Below are 19,370 nucleotides of genomic sequence, written 5' to 3'. Positions count from 1 at the left end.
CCTTTCCCCCTAGGAAGTGGGGTGCTGAGGTCCCTAGGAGCGGGTTCAGGCCCTGCAGCCTCCGCCCCGGGAAAGGCAGAGGTCTGGCCGGCCTGTTCCCCGACCGAGGGTGGGGGGCTCGGGGAGAACCGCGGGGGCACCTGGGGCCTCGCTCAGCCCAGCGCCCTCCCCTATCGCGAGGCCTGGGCTCCCCTGTGACCCAGGGCGCTCGCTGCCTGACCCGAACCTGGGCCAGAACCGGGCCGAACCCGCCCGGCGCCCTGACGCACACTGGGGTCGGGACGCGCGGGGGCGCAGGGGGCAACCGGCCCGCCCCTCCCTCCCCTCTCCCCCTCCCCCTCCCCGCCTTCCCTCCCTCCCCGCCTCTCCCTCCTCCCCGTCGGGGGCGGGGCCGCTGCTCCCGCGCTCCGGCCCCTCCTCGGCCACACAAAGGCCCGTCTCCATGGCAGCCGCGCGGGCCGGAGCGCAGCGCCGAACGCGGCCCGGGCGCCATCGAGTCTTGGCGGCGGACGAGCAGGTACGAAACGGGGTGCAGGGCCCGCGGGGCGGCCGCGCTGGGCGGGGGCTTCGCCGAGTTGCTGAGCCCCGGCCTGGCGTGCTCCGGGCGCGGGGACCCCGGGCAGCGGCCGCTCCGCGGAGGGTGGCCGGGCCTTGGCGCCGACCGGGTGCCCATCGGGCTGGGCCGGGCCCGCCCCGACCCGGTCTCTAGGCGGCGGTCGAGGCTGTGGCGTCCGGGCCCGGGTCTTGCTCAGCCTGGGGTCCCCGGCGGGGCGCAGCGCCCCCTCCTGCCGCCCGCGTCTCTCTGGAGCCCCTCGCGCCGGTTCTGGTTCCGAGCCTCCCTCCCACCCAGGCCCCGTCTCTTCGCCGCGGAGACCCGTGCCCAGGGCAGAGGTCGGCCCTGCTGTGCCCGAGCGCCCGCCCCCAGGCGCCCAGCCTTGGTTTCAGGGTGCAAGCCCGGCTTCTGGGTGCAAGCTCGGCGCCCCCCCCCCCGGCCCCGGGGCTCCCGTGAAGAGGACTTGGGCCGGGCCGGGCCGGGCCAGGCTGGAAGGGGTGCAGGTTCCGAGTTGGGTCTGGAAGCCCTGGCGGCCTGCGCTGCTGCTCCGGGGGGCGGGGGTGTCGGGGGGGGCTGCCTGGACCGTTCCTGTTGAGGCTGTTGGTGTGGTGCCGGGGCGAACACCCTGGGCCCAGGAAGTCTCAGAACCGGGCCGGGTGGCGGATGCTCAGCTTGGGTCCGGCGCCCCCCTCTGGCCCTGCACCTCTGTCGCCTCCTCCCGTGGGGAGCCCCCCAGGGCGCAGGCTGCGTGGCTAATCGGAGGGGCCCCTGAGCTCAAGAGCCCCAGAGCTCCCTCCATGTCTTGGGGCTCCTCTTCCCAGCAGCGTGGAAGGGAAAGAAGGCTCTGTCTGCGCCCACCGTGGCCTGGGGTGGGGGTCAGCTCTGGGGGTGAGGCTGGGCCTCCAAGCTGGTGGAATGTTCCAGGAGGGGGGGGGGCTCTCTAGGGAGCTCCCCTTTCATCTCTAACTTCGGCCTCTGCGTCCCAGGGGAGGAGAGTGGGAGAGCAAGAGCGAGGAAGCCCGGAGGTGGGGGTTCTCAGCCCACCCCATACCCAGATGCCACCCCAGATGGAGGGCAGAGCCATCGCAAGGCCTGAGGGTGGCCCGAGGGCCAGGGGCCGGGCCTCTTCTGCCCCAGGGTCCCAGGAGGGTGGTGTCAGCGGCCCAGGCGCCCTCGGGGTATTTTTGTGCTGTGACAGCTCTCAGGAATCCCCAGAGAAGATTGAGCACAAGCAGGTGGGCTCTGCGCCTCCCACCTCCTCCCCCGGCACCTCCTGGGGCCCCGGCCGGCGGGAGGGTGGCAGGAAGCCTGAGGCCTGGCCGGGGCTCCTCACCCAGGAGGCGAGGGAAGTTGCCGAGAAAAACAGGGTTTGGAATTCCAGTCCCCCTCCCCCGCCGGCCGCCTGCCAAGAGGGAATTATTTTGGATTATCCAGCCGTGTCCAGCCACCCAAGGGGGAGGCCGCAGCCTGGGAGAGGGATCCACTTCCGGGGCTGTGGGTCGAGGGAGGAGAGACGGGCTAGTCCGGGCAGCTCCCCCTCCCCCAGGCAGCTCCGAGGCTGCTCCGACCGGTCATGGGGGGGCGGGGTGGGAGGGGATGCGTCACCCTCAGTTGGAGAACGCCCAAGGGTGGCCCCAGCAGGCTCGCCGAGCCCGCCTTGGGGAGGCCAAGGGGCAGGAGGAGCCCCGAGCCCCATCCAAGGGGCCCAGCGCCGGACCCTTCCTCCCCGAGGCCCTGGGACCACGCGCACGGCCTGGGCTGGGCTGCTCACACCCTGTGCTTCCCGGAGTTGACAGGGCGCAGGTGTGGGTGTGACTGAGGCTGCCTAGGGTGGGGCACGGGGGTCTCCCAGAGGCTGAAGCCGAGGCCACCCACCTGCCCCCTCACTGACCGACCCCCAAGGAGAGCTGACACACACAGCCTCCCTCCACGCCCCCCATAGAACAGCTCTCGCCCCCATCATGTCCCCTGTCAGCCTGTCCCACAGGTGAGGGCCCCGAGGTGAGGGCCCGAGGTCACTGCTGGGTCGCTGCCAGGTGGGCCCCCTGGGTTCTTGCCGTGTGTGCCCAGAGCCAGGCTCCCAGCAGCTCCTGCAGAGACCTCATGGAAGAGGCAGAGCCAGCAGCTGGGAGAGCGCAGGCAGCCAGGGGCCTGGCCCCAGCCCAGCCGAGTGGAGCAGAAGAGATGGGATTGGAAGGCACTGGGTGGGCTGGCAGCCTGGGGAGGGCCCATATGGCACTGGCCCCGGCCCCCAGGAGCCGTCCCAGGGACCCGAGCCGATCTGGGCATCGAGGTGTCTGTTCCCCCCTCGGGGGGGGGGTATGACAGGCAGGGGGTGCCCTGGCCACTCTCTGCCACCAAGACTGTCTTCCCGAGAGCAGGAAGTCCCGCCTCAGTTCTTTTTTCTTTTAATCCTCACCTGAGGACATTTTTTCCAGTGATTTCTAGACAGTAGAATGGAAGGAGGAGGGGAGACAGAGAAACATCAACATGAGAGAGACACATCGATTGGTTGCCTCCTGAATGGGGGCTAGGGACCCTGCAACCAAGGTACGTGCCCTTGACCGGAACCAAATCCATGACCCCTCTGTCCACCGCTGAGCTCTAACCACTGAGCAGCTGGCCAGGGCCTGCCTCAGTCGTCCTCGCTGCAGCAACAGCCCCCTGGTCTCCTGGGCAGGGAACGAGGTTGAGGAGCTGCCTTGGACTCGTGCCAGGAAAGCTGGGGGCAGATGAGGGGCGAGGGGGGCCGCCCCAGGCCTGGCCCATGGAAAGCGGTCCCCCAGCCTCAACTCCCTCTGAGGCAGAGGCAGGTTCTGGCCAGGCTGGCTGAGTCACTGGTGGCAGGTAGAGGCTGGGCAGAGTCCCTCTCCCCGAGGCTCACGGCTGTTTGTGTTTGGGGTGGGGCCTCCAGGTAATTGTCTGTGGTCTCTAATCCCAGGCTGGGGAAGGTGGGACCAGTGGGTGATTCAGGGGGCGTGGCACCTCTGCTTCCCTTTTCTCTCCAGTTCTTCCCCTCGGTGGTTTCACATCCCCTGCCGGCTCTGCTTTTTGTCTGCCCTGGGGGGTGGGGGTGGGGGTGGGGGATGAGGCAGGAGCCCAGCCCCGTCCTAGGCTCCCCTACAGGTGCAGCTGCCCTCCGGGCCTCCACACCTCAGCCGCCTCTGCCTCTGACGGGCTCCGTGGTTCTGCCCCAGGGCCCCCCCAGGGCTACCGGAACTCCCTCTGGACTCTGTCTGCACCACTCCGCTCTGCTAGCTATTCACCTGCCAGGCGGCCCTGCCCAGGTGCACCCCCACCTTCATGGGAGGAACCCAGGCTGGGCTGGACCTGGAGCTGGGGTTTCTGTTCCCCGCCCCGTGTTGCCTTCTCAGCCACCTTCCCGCGCCCCCACTGCTGCCCCACATAAGGCCTCCGCCCACCTCAGTGCCTGGCATCCTGTTGGCAGAGCTGGGATCGGGGGCGCTGGGTTGGGATCTGGAGGCAGACCCAGCTCAGTGCCCACAGCCTCGCCTTGACCTCGGAGATGGTGTGACTTCTGAAATCTGGCAGTTTCCCATCTGGGTGCCAGATGGGCCTTGTGTGGGGAAGGGGAAGAGGAATGGGGCCTTTTGGGTGCAGTCTGGGCCCTGACCTGGGCATTGCACTTCTGGGCGTGGAGATCAGATTCCTGGGGTGCCCTGCCCCCACCCAGTTCCCGTGTGGGCGCTGGGCTGAGAGGCAGGGGGTGATCGGTCTCTGGGCCCCGCCGGGCCCCCTCCTCAGGAAGAGTGGGGACGAGGAAAGGGTTTGGTGTCGGCCTCCCAGGAGACACCTGAGGCAACACCGAGCCAGGCGGGCGTCTGCTCCCGCTTGGAAGCGGTTCCGCCGCTGGCCCAGCGGAGGCCCAGGCAGAGCCCTCCCCAGCGCTCGCCACCTGTGCAGGCGTGGCCGTGGGTGGGACTGGGGGTCTTGCTGGGGGGCGCTGTTGGCTTCCCTCTAGGCACCCTGCTTGGCTGTTCAGGCCGGGGCTGTTCTAGAGGCCACAGCAGGAGTGCGCCGGGCGGCATGGGTGGCAGTGGGGAGAGAGGGCTGGCTTGGTGCCCACCTGGGGCTGGTGCTGTCCTCACCTAGGTCTTTGAGTGCTGGGGAGGGGGTGCTGGGCAGAGGCCAGGGCGGGTGGCTCTGTCTTGGGGTGCAAGGGGGCCTGTGGCATGCGTGGTGCAGAGGGTGTGGGACGGCAGCATGGGGTGACCTGGGCGATGTGGAGGCCCAGCTGTGGAGAGGTGGGTTTGAGGACCAATTAGAGGTGGGGTGCTGGGCCTTCGTGGATTCTAGCCCCCGACCCCCACCCCGGGGTGTTTTCAGAATTGGGGGCCTGCTTCGCAGGAGCACCAGGGCCCAGGTCACTGCCGAGGTGCCCTCTGCAGGGAAGGGGAGGGGGCTCAGCAGGGGCCACCCCTCCTCTGCCCAGCGAGCGGGAGAACCTATTTTCAGTGCAGCCACCGAGTTGGCAGGGGTGAGGGCAGGGGTGGGGCGGGCTGTGGAGGGGGGCTCCCCAGCCTGGCCAGGGGCCCTGAGGGGCTTGGCCTCCCCAGCCTGGTTTTGGCACGTGGCCTGACTTAGGGGGTGACCCTCCGGTACCTCAGGCCCCAGGAAAGGATGTCAGGATGGGGGAGGGAAGGCCCAGGGCGGTGTGCGTCCCCAGGCCCAGCCGTGCTCCCTGGAGGCGGCCTCTGCCCCATCCTGTGTGGCAGCCTCTTGCTCCACTGAGTGACCACCGACTGGGAAGGGGGAGGGCCTGACCCCGGGGAGCTGGGCAGGCCGGCCAGGAGCCCACCTCCTCCCATGCAATCTGCCCCTTCCCCAGTGACCCACCAGGGCCTGCCTCGCCCCGAGCTGGGCATTTGCTCCCTGGGATCGCGGGCTCTGCCCTCCCAAAGCCCCGAGTGTCTGCCCTGTGGTCGCTGCCCACTGTCCCACCAGCCCGGCCTCGGACCCTGTCCAGCGCCCCCAGCTCTGTGCCCCTCACCAGGTCCCCAGCCTCCCTGGACCAGAGACTTGCACTGTCCCCTGGGGTTTTCCCAATGCCCCCGCCGCTCCAGGAGACGGGCCCTCCCTCCAGGCCAGCTCCAGGCCTCTCGGCCCCTCGGGCCTTCTGGGCTCACCCAGCGCTGGGACTGGACAGACCCCTCCCACCCACAGCCTCTCAAGCCCAAGTGCCTGGGTCGGGGGTGCCTCCTTGGGCTCCCTGCCCTGGGGATACTCTGGGGGGACAGGGCCCCCATCGCCATCACAGACGTGTGTACCTGCACATGTGTGGTCACGTGGATGTGCGTGGGGGCTGGCACGGCCATTTGGCACGGTGCCCCAGGCTAATTGTGGGGTTCGGCTCTGACGGAGGAGGCGGGGCCGGGGTGACCGCCGAGGCGCTGACAGGCTGATGGGGAGATTATAGGCCTTGCTGGCTCCTCACTTGCTTTCACCCTCCCCCATCAGCCCCTCACGCCCACCCCACCTCCTGCACCTGCACACACAGGGGGTTCTGGGGGTGGGGGGGCTGGTCCTGGGCCCGCTGCAGCCACCCAGAGTCCGAGGCGGCCCTGGCCGACGAGGTCCAGCCAGCTGTGGGGGGTGAGCCTGCAGGGGAGATAAACGTGGGCACTTAGAGGTGGGGGGGGGGTGCCGGCGGGCAGGGAGGCAGAACCGGTGGTCTGTGCTTGTCACTGAGCCCCAATATCCAGAGGATCGCCCCGCCGCTCCCAGCTGGGTGTGGGGTAAGCGCTCGGCTCGGCACGCAGGAGCCCCGTCTGTGGTTGGCCAGCTGTCTGGACGGCTTCTTCCCCATCCGTGGCCGGAGGCCTCTTCTGTGCCGTGGACGCCCTGCAGTGTCCGCCCCTGCCCCAGCTGGCCCCAGCCCAAGTCTGGTCCCTTCTAACCGCTCTCCCCTCTTCCTGTCCCTCGCCATCTGACGACGCCGGCCCCTGGGGAGGTTAGCTCAGGAGAATGTCCAGACCTTCCTTTCCTGTGTTCTTTTTTTAACGTATGTTTTTATTGATGTCAGAGAGGAAGGGAGAGGGAGAGAGAGAAACATCAATGACGAGAGAGAATCGCGGGTCTGCTGCCTCCTGCACGCCCCCTACTGGGGATGGAGCCTGCAACCCGGACACCGGGAATGTGCTTGGGGTCGCATCCTGGGTCGCCCCCCACAAGCAGAGGCTGCAGTTGTCCGGGAGGGAAGGTCTCAGGAGTCGATGCAGTAATCCTGGTGGCCAGACATCCTGGTGCCCTGACCTCCTGGTGACCTGACCTCAGGCCTCACTGGGGCCAGAAGGGCCCGGATACCCTCCATCCTGGAAGGTACATGGGCCTGGAGGCTGGAGGGGTGCGGGGCTGCCTGGCGGGGGCGTTCCCCTTGGCTGTGGGTCTTGGGCCTGTGACCTCCCCACTGCCGCCCACCTGGGGTGACTTTTCATGCGGGGATCCCAAGCCCAGACTGCAGGGGAGGACGGAGAGCCCTCCCCATCCCTGCGGGGTTGCACAGCCGGCCCAGGGTCCAGGCTGGCGGCGGCCCAGAAGCCCCGGTGGCGGGAGGGGTGTGACACCCTACACCTGGGAGGGTCCTGTGGGAGGCTCCGGTGGCGCTGACGCAAGGCCCTGCCTCCGCGCCGGTGCCCCGCCCCGCCCCGCCCCGCCCGGCTCCCAGGTGCTGTGGGGAGACCTTGGCCTTCCCGGTGAGTCAGGGCGCGCAGCCCCGGCCTCCGGCCTCCGGTCGTGGGTCTGGCGGGCGGCTGCCGGGGCCAAAGTGCGGGGTTGGCCGGGCGCGGAGGGGCCGAGCCTGGGTCTGGCCCGGGGCCGGGCGGCCGCGGCAGGTGAGCGCTGGGTGGCTCCTGGGGGCGACCCAGGTGAGCGCTGGGGGTCGGGCCCTGCGCCCACGTGGCCGCCCCGTCCTTCTGCCTCGAGGCCTGGCGCGTCGGGGTCGCGGGTGGGGATCGCGGGGCGCCCACGTGCTCCCCACCGAGTGTGCGGCCGGGGGCGAGGGACGGGGGGCGGGAGCGGCGCCCCAAGAGCCACCGCGGCTCCGGGTGGCTCCCGGGGGAGTCTGGTGGCGCCGGCGCTGGAGCGCTCTGCCCGGGCCTCAGGGACGCGGGGGGCGGGGGGCCGGCCCCCGGCGGTGAACTTTGACCCCACCCCCCTCGCACCCCTCCTTCGCGCTGGTTTGGAAAACAGCCCAGGCCCGAGGTGCGGGCGCTGCCTGTTTTGTCGGCTCTGATTTGCTGTGCGCGCCGGCTAATTGCAGATTTGCATTTGCGTCCGGGTCCCCAGGCCGCCAGCTGCCGGGTGAGCGGGGGCGGGGGAGGGGCGGCCCCGCCTTCTCTGTGGGCTGGGGGGGGGGGGTGCCTGCAGCCACTCGCCTGGGGGTGCCCCTCTGTCACCCACCTGCAGGACCCAGGTGCCCTCCACCGCGCTGGGACCCCCCCCACACACACACACACACAGAGGCTGGGGCTGTCTGTCCCCATCGTGGTCTCTGGGTGTGTCTGCTGGACCCTCCTTCATGGCTGCTTTCCGTCGTTTTGATTTTTTTGGTTCATCCTCACCTGAGACTATTTTTCCGTTGATATTTTAGAGAGGGTGGAAGAGAGAGGGAAAGACAGAAAATCGATGTGAGAGAGACACATCGATGGGCTGCCTCCTGCAGGCATCCTGACCAGGGCCGGGCCCGGGAGGAGCCTGCCACCGAGGTACGTGCCCGTGACCAGAATCGAACCCGGGACCCTTCGGTCCGCAGGCTGACGCTCTATCCACTGAGCCACACTGGCGAGGGCTCTGTTGTTTTGATTTTAAGAACCTGCTCCGACTGTGTTTGCTCGAAAATAGTGGCAAGAACCCCTGACGGTCCCCGCACCTCAGTGCCCAACCCCCGGAGGGCTGCGGACGCCGAAGGGAAGTGCTGCTGCCCTGTGCCCGCCTCCTGCCCTCCTTGTTCCCTCTGGTGCCCCTTGGACTCCACGGGTCCAGGCCTGGGTCCTGCTCCGAGTGTGGGTGGAGGGTGACCCTGTCGGGGAGTGTGCTGCAAAGGGCCGGCGGAGCAGGGGTGGGGGTAAGGGGAGTGGGGTGGGCTGACCCCGGTGGAGGAGTTGTGGGGGCACCATGCAGGGCTCAGTGGCCGAGCCTGGATGTGGGGGGTTGGGATTGGCCGAGAGGGATTGAGGAGGGGGGGTCCCTGAGGCTGAGGGGAGCTGGAGGGAATGGGGGGGGTGATCATTATTATGCACCTTTTTAAAAATATATATATTTTATTGATTTTTTACAGAGAGGAAGGGAGAGGGAGAGAGAGTTAGAAACATCGATGAGAGAGAAACATCGATCAGCTGCCTCCTGCACGCCCCCTCCTGGGGATGTACCCGCAACCAAGGTACATGCCCTTGACCAGAGTCGAACCTGGGACCCTTCCGTCCACAGGTCAACACTCTATCCACTGAGCCACACACACCGGTTAGGGCTATGCACCTTTCTTTGGTCAAGTAATGCATGAATATATTCTTCCTTTTTTTTTTTTAACTTCTCACCCAAGAAAATATTTTTATTGATTGTTAGAGAGAGGAAGGGAGAGAGAGAAACGTTGATGTGAGATAAACATTGGTTGGTTGCCTCCTGTGTGGGCCGCAACCGGGAATCGAACCCACAACCTTTTTGGTGCAAGGGACAGCGCTGCAACAGACTGAGCCACCGGGCCGGGGCTGAAGGAATACATTGTAAAATGTTTCACAAATGCAGTTACTTCGCTGTCCCGCCCTCCGCCCTGCCCCCATTTCCAATTTGGAGGAAGGCCTCTCGGCCAGCTCGGCAATGAAACCCTTGTGTGCCCACAGAGACGCCTGTGGAGATCCCAGAATCCCGAGCCTCAGCCACCTGGGCTCCCCGGGGTCGCACGGACCACCCCCCTGCCTGGGTCTTGTGGGTGCCAGCTTCTCGCTGTAATAACCATCCGGGAAGTTGCCTTGGACGGGGTTTACCAGGAGCGGATACAATAGCCAGCCTTGCCGAGCGCTACAGAGTAACAAGCTCTCCTGAGGCTTTTGGTGAATGAACTCTTTGGTCCGAACAAACCCCTAGAGGGGCTCAGGGCGACGGTCTCCGTTTCACAGGCGGGGAAAGGAGGCCCAGAGAAGTTAAGTCATTTGCCCAAGGTCACACAGCTAGTAAGCAGAATTGCAGGGGTCATGGGCATGCACGTTTTTTAAAAGCGATTTTTATTTTGTTATTTAAACCTGTTACTTTAGCCCTATTTTATCCACCCGAGGATGTTTCCGATTGGTTTTTGTTTGTTTTGTTTTTTTAAGGGAGAGAGAAACATTGGTTGCCTCCCATGCACACCCCACCGGGAACCGATACTGCAACCTTCTGGTGTCGGGAGGATGCTCCAGCCAACTGAGCCACCAGTAGACTTGTAATGAGAAAACTCGGTTCCTTCCCTTTTTTTCCCCCCTTTTTTTTGAGCAGAGGAAAGAGGAGAGCATCGGGCTTGTATTCTGGAAGGACCATGTGTGTGCCCCCCAACGGGGTGCTGGGCTAGGGGCATGGAGGGGGTGAAGGAGGTCTGGGGTCTCCTGCTCAGAATGGCAGAGGCCACAGGTGGGGTCCCCCGGACTGCTCCCCACCCCCAGACGTGGAGCAGAGGAGACAGGTGGACACAGGCCGGGCCTGTGGTGAGACCACTGTCTCTCCTTTGCTTCCTAGCGAGCCTGGATGCCGGCCGGGAGCAGAGCCTGAGCGGGACCGCTGGAGCCTGGGTGAGTGGGGCAGGCAGGGGGCACCTCCATGCAGGGAGGCCAGAGGTGCCGCTCGCTGGCTGCGTGAGGCCCTGGTCCTGCCGGGACCTGTGTGTACGTGTCTGCTCACGTGTCTGCCCGTGGAGACCACTGCCAGGTCCCGGTTCCCTGAGTCAGGTTTTGCTTGGTGTGTGTGTGGGGGGGGGGGGAGGAAGGGGGGGTTGGGGGGGGTTGCAGGGAGACTGGCAGGGTTTGTGCATTGGAGCCCGCGTGTGTGCTTGTGGGAAGGGCCGGCGGCAAAGGCTGGAGCGGGTGTGACTTCTTGGAAGCGCACCTCCGGACTCCGGCCAGGAAAGCCGGCCGATGCCCCCGAGGAAATCCCCGCCGCCCGCTTCCCGCCGCCCGCTTCCCGGTAGGCAGGGTGAGCGGGGGTCTGGGCCACCTTCAAAACAGGAAGCGCCCATTCCAGGAACTCCCGAGGCAGGAAGTCTGCTGGCCGTGCCTGGCACTTCCTGTGCTGGCCTGCCTTCAGCCCGGCGCGGGCTCTGGTCAGGTGGGCCCCCCTCTGCCCGGGGCCTGGCCGGGCGGGTCACCTGAGGCTCTGTTTGTTCAGGACGTGCGGGAGCTGCTGCCTGGAGGGTGACCCCCGTCCCTCCTGCCAGCCTGACTGGCCTGGGCTCGGCCTGGGCTCAGCACGGGGTGTTCGAGCCTCACTCTGCCCTCCTGCCCGAAACCCAGACGGGTCCTGGGGCCTCGTACTGCCCTCCTGCCCGAAACCCAGACGGGTCCTGGGGCAGGGAGCCCGGGGTTGGCCCTGGCCTGCGCTCCAGGGGGGCTGGGCAGTGCTTGGCGGCTGAGCCAGGTCCTTGACCACAGGAGGTGCTCCCTGAGCACAGGTTGGCCAGCCCACGCCCGGGGGCGGAGGGGGGCGGTGAAGACAGGCTGGGCCCTGACCCTGCGGGAGTCCTGGGGGACGCACTCAGGTGGACGTTAACCACAGGAAGCCCACAGCACTCTCTTCATGCTCCCTGACCACAGAGGTGTGAGCTGGCAGGGCTGAGGGAGGGGTCGGGGTCAGAGCTGAGAGCTGTTTCAGAAGGGGGGGCATTCCCCCAGCCCGGCCGGGCGCTTCAGACTGGCCGAGGGCACGGGACTGCTGGGGTGCCTGGGTTCCCACAGCTCCGGCTCCGCCCCGCCCCCCCTCCACCGCCTGAGCTCCCTCCCAGACCGGGTAACATTCCATTCATTCCCGGCTCAGCCAGCAGCCAAGCAGGCAGTTTAGACGCAGCAGCGGCTGGGGCTCTCTCTTGCTCTTGGCTCTCGGCTCTCTCTCGGGTGAGTGGGGCCGGGCCGGGCAGGGAGGGCCAGCGAGTCTTGAGGCCAAGGGGCCGGGTCAGCCCTCGGTGCAGAGTGGACTTCGGACGCGGGGGGCGGGGATGAGGGACGGAGCGGTGTCCTCCCATCCAGGTCCTTTCCTTCCTGGGAGGGCCCACAGGAGTGACTCCTGGCTGCTGCCCCGGGACTTAGGGCCACTCCTGGTGGTACACCCACGTCTGGGGTCTCCCCAGCTGTCGTCCGCCCCTCTGGTCAGGCAGCCGAGCCTAGAGAGCAGTGTGAGTGGTGGGGACCCCTCCCCCCAGGGCCGGCCGTCCTGCTACACGCGGTCCATGGGGGCTTGTGGAGTCTTCCTCCCTCTGACCAAAGCCCCTCCCCTCTCCCGCTCCTCCTCTCACGGCCTCCGCTGGCCCCGCACCTCTCCCTGCCCAGCCTCCAGCCCCCAGGTCCCTGCTGGGTCCTCTCCCTCCGGGACACCCTAGCCTGGGCACCTCTCCTCTTCCCCGGGCTGGGGGGAACTGGGCTCTCGGGGCACAGTGTGTGTGTGTGTGTGTGTGTGTGTGTGTGTGGGTGTGGGTGGGGGGGGGCGGGGTTCTGGGCAGAGGCAGGAGCTGCCCGGCGGAGGGGGCTTCCTCGCGGCCCAAGCAAAGAAGGAAGCTGGAGGGACGTGAGCCCCACGGGGTCCACGGGAAAGAGCCAGCCCAGCCCAGTGAGCACAGCTTTGCCAGAGCCCGTGCCCCCGAGAGCCCTCTCCCTGGTCCTGCCTGCTTCTCGGGAGCAGGCGGCGTGGGCCAGCGCACGGGCGACAGGGGCCTAGAAAAGCAGTTACTGCTCCGGGAAGAGCATCCGGGGAGGCGATGGGTGTCTGAGGTGGCTGCCAGGCTGTGCCAGCTACTCCGGGGGGGGCGGGCGGGCCGGGCGGGAGCCTGGGAGGCGGGGCCGGGCCCACTCAGGCACTTGGCAGGAGGCACTCCCTGAGCACAGGTTGTGGGCAGGGCTGCGAAGGTGTCACGTCCGGCACAGGTGCCGTCGGGGAAGATGGCAGCCAGCCCAGGACGGGGCCCGTGCCGGCAGCAGGAAGGGTAGTCTTTGGGTGGCAGTGGGAGCTGGTGTGGGGGTTCTGACCAGGACAGAGGGTGGTCCCGAGGTTGAGGGGGCACGGGCCACCCCACGGTGGCAGAGGCCTGAGGCCGACGGCCCCACCTGCGCTGGGGGGAGAGAACCGTGTGTGCTCTCCAAGGACCACTTGTGGGGCCTTGACCGCCCTCTGATTGGGGCCTTGAGCCCAGCCTCAGCAGTTCCTCCCTCGTACCGTGGACACACGTGGGCACATGTGTGGACCTGCATACATGCAGTCCGTGTGCTCAGATAGACCCCTGCACGCGGACGCGGCCCGCCCCAGCCCTGGAGGGTGCCCCCCCTCGGACTCTGGGGTCTCCCATCTCAGATTCGGGCAGCGCCCAGTGGACCCTCTGCTGGTTCAAGGGGCGGGGGGCCGGGCCGGCGGGGGGTCACGGAGGCAGGCCAGGCTGCGCTGGCGGCTCTGGGCACAGAAGCGTCCTGAGCCCAGCTCCCCCTCGGCGGCGCCGTGTGCCGTGAGGTGTGGCCCACCTGTGGGTCTTTCTTCTCTAAGTTTTTGTTGTTTGTTTTTTAAAGATATATTTTATTGAATTTTTACAGAGAGGAAGGGAGAGGGATAGAGTTAGAAACATCGATGAGAGAGAAACATCGATCAGCTGCCTCCTGCACGCCCCCTACTGGGGATATACCCGCAACCAAGGTACATGCCCTTGATCGGAATCGAACCTGGGACCCTTCAGTCCGCAGGCCGACGCTCTGTCCACTGAGCCACACCGGTCAGGGCTCTTCTTTAAGTTTTTGATGTTTGTAGCCGTGGCTCGTGTCTGTCCTGTGCACTAAAGGGTTGTGGGTTCCATTCCTGGTCAGAGCACATACCTGGGTTGTGGGTTTGATCCCCTGTCGATGTCGCCTTCTCTCTCCCTGCCCCCCTTCCTCTTTCTCTCAAAATCAATCAATCAAAACATATCCTTGGTTGAGGATTTAAAAAAAAAAAGTTTTTATTGATTTTTTTTTTTTTTTTAGAGGGAGAGAGAAACATTGATGAGAGAGAAACATCATCAGTCGGCTGCCTCCTGCATGCCTCCTCCTGGAGATCAAGCCCATAACCCAGGAATCGAACCCTGACCTCATGGTTCATAGGTCGACGCTCAACCACTGGCGTTGGCAGGGCTGGTCCACCTGTTTGCATGTCGGGCTGTTGGTCAGCCTGGCCCTCTGAGAGGGCTTATGCTCTGGGGACAGTGCCCCTCCGACCACCTGGACCTCCTGGGTCACAGGGCGTGGGCTGGGCCTGCACGTGGGTGCCGGAGGCTTCCGGAGGAGGTGCTCCGTGGCCTCAGAGGTGGGCCTGCAGAGGAGGCGGAGGCCAGGGTGCAGTCCTGGGGCGGCCACAGCCAGGCCCGCCCCGTGCCGCTGAGGTGGCCAGGCCCCGTCATAGGTTAGACTGCCGGGCACACAGCTTGCACTGGCTGGGCAGGGATTTCCTCGGAGATGAGAGTGGGTGTGTCTGCCGCACGGAAGGCGGGGAAGGGCTGGGCACTTGGGCACATGGGCAGCCGTGCCCCTCCCCGGGCTGCGTCCTGGTCACTTGGTGAGGGTCCAGCCCGGAGGCGGTCTGGGTGACCTTTGCAGGGGGACCTCCTACGGGTGGACAGATCCTCCCGGGGGGAGAGGGGGCCCTCCTACACGCCCCCTACTGGGGCTCAAGCCCGCAACCCGGGCATGGGCCCCAAGTGGGAATTGAACCGTGACTTCCGGGCTACCCTCTGGGGCCGCCCTGACCCTCCTTTCTTCTCCCAGGGGCCCGGGGGCAATGGCTCTGCAGCTCTGGGCCCTGACCCTCCTGGGCCTGCTGGGCACGGCCTCGGGCCTGCGGCCCCGGAAGCTGGACTTCTTCCAAAGCAAGACGGAGCTGAACCACCTGGTGGTGGATGAGGCGTCGGGCATGGTGTACGTGGGGGCGGTGAACGCGCTCTACCAGCTGAGCGCCGACCTGCAGCTGGAGCAGAAGGTGGTCACGGGCCCGGCCCTGGACAACAAGAAGTGCACGCCGCCCATCGAGATCAGCCAGTGCCACGAGGCCGTGCTCACCGACAACGTCAACCAGCTGCTGCTGCTGGACCCGCCGGGCAAGCGCCTGGTGGAGTGCGGCAGCCTCTTCAAGGGCATCTGCGCCCTGCGCGCCCTCAGCAACATCTCCACGCGCCTCTTCTACGAGGACAGCAGCGGCGAGCGGTCCTTCGTGGCCAGCAACGACGAGAGCGTGGCCACCGTGGGGCTGGTGAGCGCCACCGACCCGGGCGGCGAGCAGCGCATGCTGTTCGTGGGCAAAGGCAACGGCCCGTATGACAACGGCGTCATCGTGAGCACCCGGCTGCTGGACCGCGTGGCGGGCCGGGAGGCCTTCGAGGCCTACACGGACCACGCCACCTACAAGGCCGGGTACCTGTCCACCAACACGCAGGAGTTCGTGGCCGCCTTCGAGGACAGCCTCTACGTCTTCTTCGTCTTCAACCAGCAGGACAAGCACCCGCTGCGCAGCCGCACGCTGCTGGCCCGCATGTGCAAGCAGGACCCCTTCTACTACTCCTACCTGGAGATGGAGCTGCAGTGCCTGGACCCCGCCGACCCGCCCACCCCCTTCAACACCTGCCTGGCCGCCTCCGCCGCCGCCTCGGGCGCCGGCAAGGTGCTCTACACTGTCTTCACCAGAGAGGACCGGGGCGGCGGGGGGCCCCGGGCCGGCCTCTGCCTGTTCCCGCTGGACGAGATCCACGCCAAGATGCTGGCCATCCGCAATGCCTGCTACACGGGCGAGCTGGAGGGCCACAAGGACGACTACTACAAGCCCTTCCATGGCGAGATCCAGTGCGGCGGCCCGGGCCTGGTACGTGCGCGGCCTCCGCAGGGCCCCTCACGGGCTCGAACCCCACGCCTCCACGTGGGCCCGTGCGCTGCTGCCATGTGCTGGCCGGCGTGTCCCAAGTCCTCACCTGCTTGCGAGGGCCCCGTGAGCGTGCACGCGTGTGCGGTGTCTCTGTAGCCCGGTGGCAGGTGTGCCCACACAGGTGTGGTGGCACCTTCAGGGCCAGGCCGTGCACGTCCAGCCGTGAGCACGCAGGCGGGGTCCCTGCCCGCACCGTCCTCGTTGTCGGGACGTGTGTGGGGCGACAGAGTGCCGGGAGGGGCCCCGTGGGGAGAGGCCTCCTCGGCGGGTCGCGGGTGTCTGGACCCACCGTTGACGCCGTGGTCCGCAGGGTGCCGGCGAGAGCTTCGTGTGCGGCTCGGAGCACCTGCCCTACCCCCTGGGCAGCCGCAAGGGGCTCGTCGCCACGGCCGTGCTGCAGCGTGGAGGCCTGAACCTGACCGCCGTGACCGTAGCCACCGAGAACGGCCACACCATTGCCTTCCTGGGCACCTCCGATGGCCAGGTCCTCAAGGTGAAGCCTGGGGCAGGGGCGGGGCGGGGGCAGGGGCGGGGCTGGAGGGCCGTCTCCAAGGGAACAGCACCCTCACGCACCTGCCTGCCGCACAGGTGTACCTGGCCCCCGACGGCAGCGCCGTGGAGTACGGCTCCGTCCTCGTGGAGATCAACAAGAGGATCAAGCGGGACCTGGTGCTGTCTGCCAACCAGGCCAGTCTGTACGCCATGACCCAGGACAAGGTAGGCCTGGGAGGCCCCGGGAGGGCCTGAGGCCGGTCCGCTGTCCCAGGCCGCGAGGGTGCCGCCGAGGACCGGGAGGGGCAGCCCTCTCCTCCTCGGGCTCCTGGCCGTCTCTGTCCCGTCCAGCACCCTCCCTGTCTGCAGCTCTGCTCCCCCATGTCCTGTCTCGGACCCCTCCTGAAGGGAGGGCTGGGCTGCTCTCAGGGGGCTCCCCCGGTGTGGACGGGCATGAAGGGGGGCCCTGTGCAGCTCTGTGAGCTTGGGCAGCGAGGGGACAGCACAGGCCCCTGCCTTATCGGGGGCCTGGGGTAGGAGCCCCTGGAGTCGGCCTCTGGAGCCCTGGGCCTGGGCATCCAAGGGCCTCTTCCAGAGAGTGGGGTGAAGGGGCCCGGGCTGGCACTGGGGAGGCCGGACCCTGGACACCATGGTTTCCTGGGACCGTGCACCGTGGGTCCTGGGCAGGTGCAGCCACAGGGCCAGGGCCCCACAGCGCCTGAGCACCTCTCCGCTGCCTGGAGCCCATGTGGGCATGCCTTGAGCTGGCATCTGAGGCTTTTTTTAAAAAATATATATTTTTATTGATTTCAGAGAGAAAGGGAGAGGGAGAGAGAGATAGAAACATCAATGATGAGAATCATTGATTGGCTGTCTCCTGCACGCCTCCTACTGGGGATCGAGCCTGCAACCCAGGCATGTGCCCTTGACTAGAATCGAACCCGAGAACCTTCAGTCCGCAGGCGACGCTCTATTCACTGAGCCAAACCAGCCAGGGCTAAATGTATTTTTATTGATTTCAGAGAGGAAGGGAGAGGGAGAGAAACATCAAAGATGAGAATCACTGATTGGCTGCCTCTTGCATGCCCTCTACTGGGGATGGAGCTCGAAACCCGGGCATGTGCCCTGACTGGGAATCGAACCATGACCTCCTGGTTCACAGGTCAATGCTCAGCCACTGACCCAGGCCAGCCAGGTGGCACCTGAGTCGTTTAAGGCTCAGAGATACAGGTGGGACCCAGCTAGTGGCCCCAGGAAACGGGTCCGAGGGGGTCCCGGTGGCCGCGGTCCTGCTCACGGCCCTGCTGCCCCCAGGCGTTCCGGCTTCCTGTGCAGGAGTGCTCGAGCCACCTCAACTGTAAGCAGTGCCTCAGCTCCCGGGACCCCTACTGCGGCTGGTGCATCGCCACGGGGCGGTGAGTCCCGGGCCTGGGGGTCTGGCTCACCCTGGAGGCGGGGCGGCAGTCCCACCTGGGCTGACAGGTGCCAGGGCTGAGGCTGCCCCGTCTCTGCAGATGCACGAGGACGGCTGAGTGCCCACGGGCCGAGGAGAGCGGACACTGGCTCTGGAGCCGGGAGGAGTCCTGTGTGACCATCACGGGGGCCCAGCCCCAGAACATGAGCCGGCGGGCCCAGGGGGAGGTGCGTGGCCGGCCGGTGGGCCGTGGGCCCGGAGAGCCTCACAGCCTCGCGGTCCTGCCTGGGCCTTGAGTGCTGAGTCTGAGGCGGGGCCGCCCGGCCCCTGTGGTCTGGTGGCTCCTGCGTATCCAGGAAGACCCGGCCCAGGGTGGTGGGGGTGATGAGTCTTCTGTGGGGGTTCCCATGTCTTCTGTGCACGTGTAGGGGAGTGCATCACGGGACAGGTGCTCTGGGTGGGGGTCTCCTCACTGAGAGTCCAGCCCTGGGCCCCCCGCCCCCAAGGCTGGTCCCTACTCCCCCAAGGCTGGTCCCCACTCCCCCAAGGCTGGTCCCCACTCCCCCAAGGCTGGGCCCCCCACCCCCAAGGCTGGTCCCCACTCCCCCAAGGCTGGGCCCCCCACCCCCAAGGCTGGTCCCTACTCCCCCAAGGCTGGGCCCCCCACCCCCAAGGCTGGTCCCCACTCCCCCAAGGCTGGGCCCCCCGCCCCCAAGGCTGGTCCCTACTCCCCCAAGGCTGGTACCCACTCCCCCAAGGCTGGGCCCCCCGCCCCCAAGGCTGGTCCCCACTCCCCCAAGGCTGGGCTCCCCGCCCCCAAGGCTGGGCCCCACGCCCCCAAGGCTGGGCCCCACGCCCCCAAGGCTGGGCAGAGGGGTCCATGTGAGCTGTGTGGCCTCCCCCAGGTGCAGCTGACCGTCAGCCCCCTCCCGGCCCTGGGCGAGGACAAGCTGCTGTGCCTCTTCGGGGACTCTCCGGCACACCCTGCCCGTGTGGAGGGCGACTCCGTGGTGTGCAACTCCCCGAGCAACATCCCCAGCACGCCGTCGGGCCAGGGTGAGGCCCGAACTCCAGGCTCCAGGCCCCGGCCCTTCTTCCTCCTACTCCACACAGTGGGGTCCTTCCTGTGACCGAGCCCCCGGGGTGTGGGCTGAGGTGGAGGGAGGGGCAGGTGGCACCTGCCAGGGTGCAGCAGGGCAGAGGCTGGGGCGTTGGGGTTCTGGGCGCCCAGAGCCAGGCCGGCTGTGCTCCGTGGCCGTGAGCGAGAGGAACTCCTGGCCCCTCCATGCGCTTTCTGTCACGTCTCCGCACCAGCTGGTGCCAGGCCTGGGTTCTGGCATCAGTGCAGAACCCCCTCCCCCACCCCGTCCAGCTTCACGCGGGGTGGCTGTCCCCAGGGGCCGGGCTGTGAAAGTGGGCCAGGGAAGGTGCCAAGCCTTTGTCCCCTGAGCAGTCAGGGCCCGCGGAGGGCAGCTTGCTGGTGCAGCTGGGACCACACGGTGACGTGCAGGGACCTGGCAGGCGCTCTGCCCCAGACACCTAGGAACCCTTCAGGGACAGGGACCTGGCTGCACGGAGCCCCGGGAGCCGACACTTGAGCCGAGATCTGAGGGCAGGTGCCGGGCGTGCTGAGCCTGAGTGCACATCAGGGGACGTCCCTGCAAGGCCCCCCCACACCAGGGCTCTCCCCACGGGGCTGTCTGCTCCATGGCCTGCTGGGAGCTATGGCGGTGCCAGAACTCGGGGGGGGGGGGGGGGGGGGGGAGGCCTAGGTCCAGGCTTTCCTGTCCCCAC

General features: G+C 67.1%; 1 protein-coding gene across 3 annotated transcripts in view; it reads left to right on the top strand.

The window, feature by feature from the left end:
* The first annotated feature begins 433 nt into the window (after nucleotides 1-433).
* PLXNB2 (plexin B2) overlaps nucleotides 434-19,370 on the top strand; it is a 29,285-nt gene continuing 10,348 nt past the window's right edge. For 2 of the 3 annotated variants that reach the window (XM_054719670.1, XM_054719668.1), the window contains exons 1-8: nucleotides 434-517; nucleotides 10,277-10,329; nucleotides 14,524-15,610; nucleotides 15,981-16,163; nucleotides 16,259-16,387; nucleotides 17,477-17,577; nucleotides 17,677-17,803; nucleotides 18,482-18,632. In XM_054719670.1, the coding sequence (XP_054575645.1) occupies nucleotides 14,537-15,610; nucleotides 15,981-16,163; nucleotides 16,259-16,387; nucleotides 17,477-17,577; nucleotides 17,677-17,803; nucleotides 18,482-18,632 (1,765 nt within the window). In that variant the 5' untranslated portion in view covers nucleotides 434-517; nucleotides 10,277-10,329; nucleotides 14,524-14,536. The remainder of the gene's footprint in view (nucleotides 518-10,276; nucleotides 10,330-14,523; nucleotides 15,611-15,980; nucleotides 16,164-16,258; nucleotides 16,388-17,476; nucleotides 17,578-17,676; nucleotides 17,804-18,481; nucleotides 18,633-19,370) is intronic. The other variant, XM_054719669.1, reaches the window with a different exon arrangement.

This window comes from Eptesicus fuscus, chromosome 7 (genome assembly GCF_027574615.1).
Source record: "Eptesicus fuscus isolate TK198812 chromosome 7, DD_ASM_mEF_20220401, whole genome shotgun sequence".
NCBI classification, from domain to species: domain Eukaryota; kingdom Metazoa; phylum Chordata; class Mammalia; order Chiroptera; family Vespertilionidae; genus Eptesicus; species Eptesicus fuscus.
This window is presented reverse-complemented; position numbering and strand designations above follow the sequence as displayed.